At 41.5% G+C, this 11,730-nt stretch overlaps 1 protein-coding gene across 1 annotated transcript in view; it reads left to right on the forward strand.

Moving 5' to 3' along the window:
- Positions 1 to 11,730, forward strand: part of PPM1H (protein phosphatase, Mg2+/Mn2+ dependent 1H) — a 203,324-nt gene that overhangs the window by 109,229 nt on the left and 82,365 nt on the right. Inside the window, exon 2 of the mRNA XM_035889359.1 lies at positions 7,100 to 7,342. Coding sequence (XP_035745252.1) covers positions 7,100 to 7,342 — 243 coding nt within the window. The remainder of the gene's footprint in view (positions 1 to 7,099; positions 7,343 to 11,730) is intronic.

Genomic DNA, 11,730 nt, shown 5'->3' on the forward strand with positions numbered 1-11,730 from the left:
AAGACTATAAATGAGATGTCACAGAAAAAGGCAGTGGCATCCACTCACTCACTAATCCATTAGGGAGAAAAAAAGGGGAGGCAGAGGGGGAAAAGAAGAAAAGCCAGCAGTACTTGTATGAAAGGGGTTTTTTTATGGTATCTTTAATCATCATTCCAAGACCGTTGAAATTATAATGCAAAACTGTAGGAACATACTGTCTGTTGTTTATAGGTATGAAGTTCATTCATCTGGGTTTTCTGCTGTGTTATTGGTTGGGTTGGATGCGACTGGTGTGCGCTCACAGTGGTGGGCAGTGCGTGAGTACCACGGTGGGAATGAGGATGGAGGCTGGCCATAGCTCCCACGAGCAGCTGGGGCCTGCCAGGCTGGTGGCAGGAGAGAAGGGCTCTGTGCTGTCTGATGAATTCATTTATTCAGTGTCAAAACAACTACAGGTGCCCAGTGCCACTCTGAACCCCCAGCCTTAAATGGGAGATGGCAATAAAGCACAAACTGCCCATGGATGTGTCTGCTTTTGTCACCTCCTTTTTCCTCAGCCTTAAGGAGGAGGTGAAGAGCTTTTGCATTTGCCTGGGCGTTAACAAATTCAAGTTTTTGTACATCAAGTGAGAACAGTTTCCACAAATAAAGACATCTTGCAGAACATCGTGCGAGCAACTTTCCTTCACCTGAGTGAATGGACTCTGGTTTCATTTTCTGTTGTGGGCTAAATTTTCCTCCAAGCATGTAAGGCAACTGCATTGGGGTGGGGGTTTTTCTTGGCAGGGGGTTGTATGTGCTTAGGTCATGACATTTTGCCATTATCCTTTTTTCATCTTGTGAACAGCAGGAAGGTTGATAATACTTTTATTTCAGGAACTTGTCTACGCCAGAATTCCAGAAGGTTACTTCTATTCACAGTAAATGAAGAACCTCAGCAGCAGCCCTTGGTTGCCATTGCTTAATTCTTGTGATTACTGAATACAGCCAGTGTTTTCTAGAAAAAGAATCATTTACTTCCCCAATGAGTGGTACTACTTTCTGATATGGTTAGTAACCTGAAGACTGATAACAGAGGGGAAAGGAGCGTGTTCCAAGTTGTATAGTTTAATAAATGTTTAAGATTGTATGTCTGCTAATTAGATAAATGGTGGAGTTAGAAAATTTCCTTGGGGAAAAGAAAGATAAAGACAGAAAAATTTTGGGTTTGTGATTGAAAGACTTTTTTTATTTTATTTTTTTGAAAGGCATGGATTACTTTGAAGCAGGTAACTTATTTGCAGGGCTGTTCTTTATATATTTTTTTTAATATCTTACAGGACTTTCAGCCTTTGTTTGAATAGAATTGGGGTCTTATCTTTGTATTTACAGAGGAAAAAATTTGAGAGTATCTTTTTGTGAAAGATCTGACTAAGAAAGCAGCAATGTGGGACCATCAACTGGCCTTTTGTTTAAGGCTTCACTTTTTGTTGCTTTGTCAGAAGTGTTTGGGCCCTTGCAAGCTGGTTTTGTGTTCTTTCACTCACCCTCCTCCACTTTCAGATGACTTTTCCTGCTGGGATGGCTTCCTGCCTGGCACGGCCACTTCCTCACCAACAAATGTGAGTTAGAATCATAGAATCATGGAATTGTTTAGGTTGGAAAAGACCTTTAAGATCATCAAGTCCAACCGTTAACCTAACACTACCATCCCACCACTAAACCATGTCCCTAAGCACCTCATCTACCCGTCTTTTAAATACCTCCAGGGATGGGGTTCCAATGCTTGACAAACCTTGTGGTGAAGAAATTTTTCCTAATGTCCAACCTAAACCTGCCCTCGTGCAACTTGAGACCATTTCCCCTCATCCTGTCGCCCGTTACCAGGGAGAAGAGACCAGCCCCCACCTGGCTACAGCCTCCTTTCAGGCAGTTGTAGAGGGCAATAAGCTCTCCCCTCAGCCTCCTCTTCCCCAGGCTAAACAACCCCAGTTCCCTCAGCTGCTCCTCTTAAACTTGTGCTCCAAGACCCTTCACCAGCTTCGTTGCTCTCCTCTGGACATGCTCCATCATGTTTTGAGTTGCTGTATTTCCCTCCCTTTCTCTGCAGCCTTTCTTTTTAGAAACATTTTAGGTATTTTGATGTTCCAGTGTCAGACCCTGTGGGCTACCCAGATAATACACACAGCCTCAGCCTTAACCTACATGGTACGAGCACACGGTGCCCAGACCTTTGCTCTGGAAGTGCTTGCGTAGTGTGTCTTGACCCTCGGAACAGGCCTTATAGAGGAGGTGGAACTGGGAATGCTCTCCAGTAGTGCGGAGAGGAACTGTGCCTTGGTGAGGAGAAGCAGGTAGGATTTGGGGTGGCCTCCCATGGTCACAGGTGGTTGTAAGTTACCCCAAAGCTCAACTAAACTGAGGGAGTAGGTTGGGCTCCCTGCTTACAGGTTTTATTTCTTAGCTCAGTCAGGTCTAGAGTGTATGCGTGGCCAGTTCCCACGCTTCTCCTGGTGCAACATAACTCCCCAAGCTCTTGTAGCTCTCTTAGTCCTTAAATTTCAAAAAGCATTTTTTCTGTGCACTGGTGTTATCATGCAATTTCTGCTGAGCTCTTTGACTTTGCCTGTTAATTTTATCTAGGTATGTTACATACAAAATTTTGCTAGACTTGCGAGTTTAAAAAAATGCAAGTACTTGGACAACTACTTGAATTTTTTCAGAGTTTGAGGTCTAGACCAGGGTAAAACACTTCTCCTGCAGCACAGCTTGAAACTTTTGCTGAAGCGTATACAACTTAATGTAATCTCAATGAGCACAATATAGGGAGGAGTAAAACAACCAAGGAGTGTGTGTACTGGTATCAATATGATCTATAGAGAGCTGAATAGAAATGCTTCAAAAGACTTGATCTGTTTGGTTGGGGTTTTTGGTGGGGCGTTGTTTGTTTTTTGTTTTGTTTTGGTTTTTTTTTTTTTTGTCAGGAAACATCAAAACCTGTTTTGGATTTGCTCATATGGTGTGTTTTGGTTCTTTCAAGATAAACTTCGGATTTTGTCATCGGTGACCTCAGCACAGGAATTTCAGCTCTGCTTGTTGAATGCAGAACAGAAGCACAGTGTGACCTACATTTCCATTCAGTCGGATGGGATTTGGGGTCTCATGAGATACCAGCAGAATGCTAATTGTGAGCCAAACAAATGAGCTGGCTCCTATCTGGAGGATTTGCTTTCAGCTGAGGACATGTCAGAGATTAGTCTCATAAAGTACTGGAGCATCCATCAAGGTTGATGCGAGTACCTCTTCTTCAAATGTGACCAAACCCCACCACCTCACCGTGCAGGCTTCAGGAAGCTCCTGTTTGCAAAGTAGGATGTATTTTTACTAGCACTGCAATACCATGAACTAAACCTCAGGATTATTTAGCTATTACTGAGCAATGTGTGTTTGACGTCATCGAGACAGCTAATGCTGTAAAAAGAGGAGCTTCTAATCCAAATTAGATATGTGATTTGGGTTGAACTTTGTAACAAAGATTGGCTAGGAGATAAACAGGTAATGGGGGAGAGAAGGGGAGGGATGGAAAGGAGTTGATCATGATTAGGTCTAATCAAACAGTTCCTTGCGGAATTATGGGGAGAGAAAACAAAAGCAAGAATTCCCTTGAAAACATGTCTCCAAGTAAAAGCTAGAGAATCACATAGGCCTCACTTTTTTTAATTCCTTTTTCTCTGCATGATGTTGTTATTATTATTATTTTCATCCATGATAAAATGAAAGGGGAGGATAACTGTGATTGGAGGGGGTTTTTATTAAGTGTGAGAAGGTAGTGCTTTATCTCATTTTGTTTTCTTTACTGGAGGATAACTTATTTTTCAAGGCAGACAGAAAAAGAGATACGAAGGGGAACTGAAAATCTTAGGAAGCTGAGGCACTTCCTCTGTGGAAGGAAGGGGATGGTTGACTTTCCATAAAAATTTTCAGAGGTCTAATTAAGAGTTCCCTTTCGGAGGTATGAACACCTTGTTAGTTCTGCTTTGTTACTTGTATAAGCAGCTTAGATGTGGGGTTTGTCCCGTTAAGTTACAGTCTGGGAGAGCAAGGAAGACAACAGTAAAATCAGCACTGGAAAGCTGGTGGAAAGAATTGCCTTGAGGAGGGATTTAAAAAGCTGCAGAGAGAAGAGGATTTCAGAAGGCGGCAAAGACAAGAGAGATGTTTGAAGCTGAGTAGAAGGTGTTACCAGCTTCTGTGCTAGGCATTAGGCACCAACGCATGGCTCAAGCTTTGAGATTAAAAATCAAGGGCTTCACTGCAGCCCTCTTCGAAAGTGTGCGTATGAGATGGGATGTGAGAGCAGAAGAGTGCCTGTGTCAGGAGAGGGGCAGCTTTTGGTATCTAGACCCTGCATTACCTGGTAGCACCCATGAGCAGTTTTGACGCTATGATTAGTTCAAGTTTTCACAAGGATTTCCAAAATGGACTTAATCCTCTGTTGGAGAGAGGAAAACTGGAATTTTGGGAGATAAAGTGAAATTCTGGGAGGGAATGTATTTTTCACAGCCCCAGTCCTTCCACCTCAATACAATGACACCCCAAGCCCCACATCTTCTCAGTATTCAGCCTTGCCATGTTCCTTTTGACCTTATCCTCTTCTGGCAAGGTGCTTGGTACGCAGGTTGGACCCCGGCATTTCACGGTAGCTGACTGCCAAGCCAGTCTGTTAGGTCACTTTGTTCTCGTAGCCTTTCTAATGTATTCAGTGCCTTGACAAATTTTCTTGGCAAGTGCTTTATAAAATGATACCATATTGTGCACAGCTTAACATGCCATTAAACATCAGAACATCTCCTGCCATACAAGTCCTGAAGTCCATCACTAAGCTCAGAAACCAGAGAAGCTCCACTACTTGCGTGATTTTTGTATGGAGTGATAAGTGGTAGGAAGGCAGCAATTTTTGTAAGGAGTCGCTTTTGTCTCTGTCTTCCACTTCCTTTTTTTAAATGGAAACAGCAGCCTCAGTGAGGAGACTGTTCAGCTTAACTGAATATTGATTAGCTCCTGATATGATAAAACTACACTTTATGTGCCGCTTTAGTATTTTAATCATGCTTGTAGCGTTTCAAACTGGAGGGGTGTTGGTCTACTGATTTAAATGCTTTGGTATTTGTGCGTGTCGTCCTCCCCCACGCCCCATTTCTGAATATACGCCTCCGTTTTTCCTAATGTCAAGAAAATGTTGAGTTTTCAGACTGGAATTTTATTCCGTCTCAATGTTTGATCTCCAGTTGCTCGAAGGTTAGGCACTACAGGGGGTGAGTGGTTAAACTGCTCACAGGTGCCTTGCAACAAGGTGCTCCTTCATCTCTGCTCTCCCTGTGTTTCACAAAATAATTTTATCTGCAGTTGGTATTTACAACAAATACTTGTAAACAACTGGTGGTGTTGTGCATACAGATGTCAGGCTGCAGTGTGTGACATTTGGCGCGGTAAGAAGGAAACTTTCAGCTTCTGAAAGCAGTTGATTGTAGTGGCTTCACATTTTCTTGAAGATGACTGGGTTTTTTTGTTTTTTTTTTCTAATCCGAGGCAGGAATACTCATTTGCATGTCACAGTATCATGGTGCTTCTCAAAAATCAGAATAATTGCAAGGCTGACACAGAATTGACATTTCAGCAAGAGCAGGCAAGCTGGCAAGCTGGGGCAGAGTCCCCTGCAGGCCTTCCTTGGGTTTTGTTTTCGTTTCAACAACCTTTAGCAAGTGTTTTCCTGTTACGTAAAATTTTATTGTAATGAAAACATCAGAGATCAAGAAGTCAGGTATGTCTTGAACTTGCCATCAGGATTACGACATGCCTTCAAGCTGTTTTACTTTCTGGGGAGGCAGCAGTTGTTTTTAAAGACACTGTGTGCCTGATGTGAAACCTGGTGTTTGCCCAGTAGTGGAACCACTGTCTCTGACTAGCGGTCAACTTGTTAGGTGACTCAAACCTGAAGTAAAGAGGAGTGGTTAGATGGTGTTTGTGGAAGAAGGCATGCTTGCATCAAAGCGGCAATGTCTTCGCTTGGTTGGAAAAAGGCATGGTCCCAGCTTGCACAGGTTTTCCCTGCGTGAGCCCAGGACTGTCAAAGCACGTGTCTTACTGAACATGGTGTCCACCGATGCAAAATTAGTCAGCTTGTGACGAGGTTCTCATGTAGAAAGTAGAAAGCGTGTTTGAACATGGCTGTTCTGAGATGGATGATAGTAACCATGGTGTCTTGGATAATGCAATCTTCTGAATAGGGTTTTAAAATGTTGGTGGTGGAATAGCTGTTACTTCAGCTTCCTCACTGACAGAAGGAAGATAAGCAGTTGTGGTGCAAGTCTCAGGATACCCTTGGCTGTCTGAAGCCTGTACTGAGCTCTTAGTGCTGGTTTCTGCGTGCCGGCAGTGCTCGGTGCAAATCTTCTGCTCTCTGTGCTGCAGGTGGGACAGAGATTTGAGGGTTTGAGGTTTGGGGGGGCAGGAGGGGCGGGGGGGGAGCTGTTTATGTTGTTCTGCAGTACTAGAGGGGTGTATTTAGTATGCACCCCCCTGTATTGCTGTGGTACAAACAAACTTGACTTTAAGCTGGAATATAAGGCAAAGCCCTTCCTTTGTATTTCTGTCACAGGATTTCTAATATATGCCCTTTAAACAGACTGATAGCAGTTGCCTATTTTGCTGTGCCTTTAGCAGTAACAGCTTTTTAGATTTATAGCAGGTATTTTGTTTGTGCAAGACTCAGAGCTTGACAGAATGCACACCCTTAGCCAACAGATTCATTACTCACCGTAGCAGAGAGGCTGGCAGGTAGAAAAGCAACTGGGGATCTCATGTTTCAACTAGGAGGCATAAGTGTTATCAGCCTTGACCATCAAGTAGTCCCTTTAAAAAAAAGTATGGTATGCCTAAGGGTAAAATATGCTCATGATACCATTGGTTCTTATTCACATGGTTCTGTGAAAAATGCTTGTTATGCCATGTGTAGGTGTATGAAAACAGACAAGTATGCGTGTGTGTGTGTATGTAAGAAAGTCAGGTATTTTAATTCAGTTGGTATTTGCGATACTTCTGGGCTGTGGTTCCCTACATCTTGAGTCACGTATGAAAGACAGATGGAGGCTTCTGTGCTTGGCTAACTCGGACATGTCCCTTGTTTTCTTTTTTTGTTTTGTTTTTTCTTAGGGTAATAAATGCGGGGAAGAGCACGCACAATGAAGATCAAGCCAGCTGTGAAGTCCTCTTTGTCAAGAAGAAAGCTGGAGGCACTAATTCTACACCAAACAAGAACTCTTCAACAAAACGGAGGTCATCACTGCCCAACGGAGAAGGTCTGCAGCTGAAAGACAATTCGGTAAGCAGACTTCTGTATCTTGTCACTGGAGAAGTACAAAATACATATAAAAGGATGTGGCAATATGACACTAGAAGTTGTTTACTGAGTGTTTCATGTATTTTCAGTCACCTCTTATTAATTATCTCTGCTTAAATACAGAACACTTAACTATATTTTTCTTAGCTCTACTACAAGATTTTTGATTTCTTGCATTCAAAAATGCTCCTTGCATCTAAGACATTTTAGTTTAAAGATGGGAAGGGAATACTCCTTGGATTTCCCTTTTTGTTTCATTTCTGAAAATATAATCCTGAAAAATTTACTGCTGCAGAATACTGTGACTCTAATGGCTGTGGTTGACTTGTCCAGTGGTGGTCACTTCAAGCATAGCACTATCACTGTTTATACAGTCATACAATTTTATTAAGGGTTAGACAGTCATTTGGGTCCTTTTCACTGGAACAGTATTGCATGTAGCAAGTTTGCTTTATGCAGGTAGGGTAAGATCATCCAGCATGCTGAAGTCAGTGGTTTTTGCAGACTGTGGCTCCTCTCTGTGTGTGGAGGGTGATGTACGTCATGCACTTGTCTACTGGCAGTCATCTGTTGTTCTTCATCTGTCTTGTTTCCCGACTGGCTAATTACTTCATCTGCTCTTTAAGCATGAGCTCAGGCTCCAGCGAGTGTGTTATTCAGACATTTAGCCATGTAACACTAAATGTCCTGTCTGGATGTTGGAGTCAGACAACATGGATGTGCAGTCTTTCTGCTGCTGGGAGAACACAAGTTCTCCAAGAGATAATTAGTCTTTCTGTGGACTGTAAGTACCCTTTTTTTGGTTTTTGTTTTTGTTTTAAACCAGGTTGTGATTAGCAGTCTGAGTCAGTCTCTCTCCCAAAACCCCATGGCTTTGGTACACCTGATGGCCACAGGGGTCATCAGGGACCCAGGCAACAAGCACTCCTCTTGCACTGTGTCCCTCCCCACCTCTTGCTGCTCCTGTTCTGTTTCATATTTCATTATTGCTGCAACATTTTCAGAATCTGACAGATTTTCCAGGTTTGCAAATAGCCCTGTTCTTTCCTCTTTCAACTCTTTCCTTAAATTACCTGCCCCAGTTCCTGTGTGCTGGTATTCTTCATTGTATTCAGTCAGTCATGACTTTTTTTTAAGTACATATTTGAACACTACTGGATAAAGAATGGTGCCCTGTGCTTGCTGGGACTAATGAGTTCTGTGTACGCTCATGCAAGGCAAAACAGATTTTGGTTTAATAGTCTGTGTTTTAAAAAAAAGTCTTTCCTAGAAAGCCATGCAATTGTCTGCTATTGGCTCATGCAGACACTTGCTTCCATGACTGTATTTAATTTTTGTATAAATTAATTATGTTTAATGAAGCAAGCATTTGGCCCCAGTACTTGTTCATGTATATAAAAAACATCAAGATAAACAACTATGTGCTTGGTCCAGGTGATGGGCTTGTTTGACACAAAGGGCATTGCTGTGTCATGCACACTGCAAAGACACCCGTGCAGACACCAACCTGGGTAGACACATCTTGGTGCTGTGCAGAGCTACAAGCTCTGATCTAACACCACATTTAATTTCCAGGCCTATTATGTGAGATACCTGGTCAGGGGCCTCTGCGTCTGGGATGTGGGTGAATGTAGCTGTACTGAATTTGCCTGTGTTTTCATATTCCAGGGGCATGCATGGGACATAAAAAGCTTTGTAGCATTGTTTCACAAAGTCCAGTTAACTTCCAGCTGTCAGTAGTATCAAATGCTTCTCAAGAGCAAAAGGCACACTATGTTGTATATACTATACTGTGTGGTTAATAATCTTCCTCAGAAGGAACTCTTTTCCAAACATTACATAGTTTATACGTTTAGATTGCATTAAAAGTACAGGGATATAAAACTATGTTATTATTGGAAAGGTGTCTTCATGAGCCTTGATGGTATCCGTCATTATGGTCGTCATACCGTTACAGTATTGTAATGGTAGGGTCTATAAACTGCCTATTTTTGAAATCTGTTCTTTTTATCCATTTTAAACTTAATGATTGTCAGCCTCATTAAATATACAGTTACCCTGTGTTATGCAAAGTATCTCACGGAATTTTTGGATCCCTCTTCCTCTCTTCACTAATGTATTTCCTATTTTGATTCTGTATCTTTCATCTCGATTTTGGAATAAACAGCCACTCCCTTTCAAGCTTCTTGAGAGAAACACTTTTATTTCAAGTATGATGGTTTTTTTTCTATTTCTGACATATTTTGACCAGAAAGGAGCATAATGTCTGACACGAGGAGCCAGCTGATCCATATAATACTGTATACTGTTTTCATGCTACTTGTTATCATGTTCTTTGTATGTTCTCTTCTTATCTACAGATTTACTTCTGTTTTCTACATGACACTTGGATGAGTGCTGTAGCACTCATTATTTAGCTGTGTAAAACCTATTCTACCATGTCATTAGACCACAGCTTGTGAATTTAAATTTGTAATATATTTTCCCAAAACAGACAGCATATTTCAGGAGAAAGTTTTCTACTAGAGGGCAGTCTTACACTAGCAATTAGTAGGATTTTTTCCTTGGTACATTTTTTTGCTGGTTGAATATATCTAAAAATGAGAAAAAAGATGTACACATTTCTATAATGTACCATATTTTTATGTTTTCATATTTTTATACTGTGAAGTATAATACTGTGTTTTGCCTTCACATAGTATTGTTAGCAAGTATTTTTTAAGAAGTGTATGAGTTTGGTGTTAAATGTGATGAGGGTGCAACTTACTCTGGATCAATAGGATGTAGAAATACAGGCTTGAGACACTCAAGTGAATGGTATAATACAGTCCCAGCAAGTATTTAGTAAGAAAGCCAGAGGCTGAATACTATAAATGCCTCCTAAGGAAATTCCACAGTAACATGCAATCTGAAATCGTCTCTGAGTGGTGAAGCACCTTGTAGAAATATTGAAGGAAGAAAGGATGAGGGAAGCAGTTTATTGAGTATTTGTTTGATGAAAAGAAAGATCTCTTCTGTTCTTGTTTAGATTTTTTTTTTTAGGTGTGGAAGCACAAGGGAAATAGGAACTGGAACTTAAACTTTCTCTTGATTTAACAGAGTCCATGTCATCATCCTCAGATTATTATTTTTTTTTTCCCACAGAATCTTTGAGAAAGGCACATGCCATCTTTGTTTTATGCTGCTTTCTGGGAAGTTTGTGAAACTTAAATGGCAGCTGCATCTGGGGTTGTGTCATTATTCCTATTTAATGCTGACTGTCAGTGCAGCCCTGCACTTTGGCAGGGCAGCATAAGGGAGTCAGAGGTCCACGGGTTGTCCCCGTGGGTTGGGTGGTGCTGTCACAGCCTTGACTCCGCAGGTGGCCTCTGCAGAGCTTACAGGCATGGAAAGGAGGAGGTGCTGGGCCAGAAGTGAGGAGATGGAGAAGTAAACATTTGTTTAGTCCTGACACACACACAAATCCAAGGAAGCCTCTTATATAGCATAAATATGGTTTTCTTCTTTAAAAGAGTAGGTGATAAACCGAACAGAGTAGTGAAAGATTCTGCAAATTCAACCCTAAATTAATTCTTTCCCCTTCCCCCCCCCCACCCCATTCCACTGCTGCTTGATGAATTGTACTTGCTCTCTGTCCCCACTCAGGTGCAGTCACCTTAAATTGCGTGGCTTTTTCCTGGTACTATTTTTAAATGCCTTTAACTGCGGGGTACCTTGCTGATGAATAGTGAAGACCATCAGTGAGTGAAATGGGAACCCTATGCCAGGATATTGTCATAGTGACAGTCAGGTTGCAGGACTTAATGTGATGCATTATTAACCATCATTGTAATGTGAAGATACATAATTATTAATGCTGCAGGGTTTTTTTGTCACAAAGATGGGATGGCGTATTTGTTTTGTGTGGCACAAGGCTGGTTGCCTACCACAGGTAGCTGAACATCTCATTAGTAACAAGAGGAGGCTTTTCTCTGAGGATGGAGTGGCAACTGCTCACCCAGATAGGGTTTTATGAGAACTAAAGATGCGCTCTAATGCATTTTGTGAGTGTAGTTCATATTTGGAATAATAATAGTTGGGTGGGTTGTGGTATTCAGAATAAATCTTTAGTGGCAACGTGATTTATTTACCTGTTTAGAATTAGCTTCATAAAAAAAAATCTGAAGGCTTGCAATGTAGGACTACTGTCCGGATTACCTGAAAAATTTGTCCCAAATTGATTGCTAAGGCTGCCCATTTTTTTCTATAACTGAGCCCCAGTTATGTCTATATATGCATTTTCTTTCATGACTTCTCATCCATCGCTTGACCCAAAACTTTACATGTCTTAATTATATTTTACAATTACAAAACCCAGGAGACTGCTGAAC

The sequence above is a fragment of the Egretta garzetta genome, unplaced genomic scaffold (assembly GCF_000687185.1).
Source record: "Egretta garzetta isolate BGI_Z169 unplaced genomic scaffold, ASM68718v1 scaffold502, whole genome shotgun sequence".
NCBI lineage: Eukaryota > Metazoa > Chordata > Aves > Pelecaniformes > Ardeidae > Egretta > Egretta garzetta.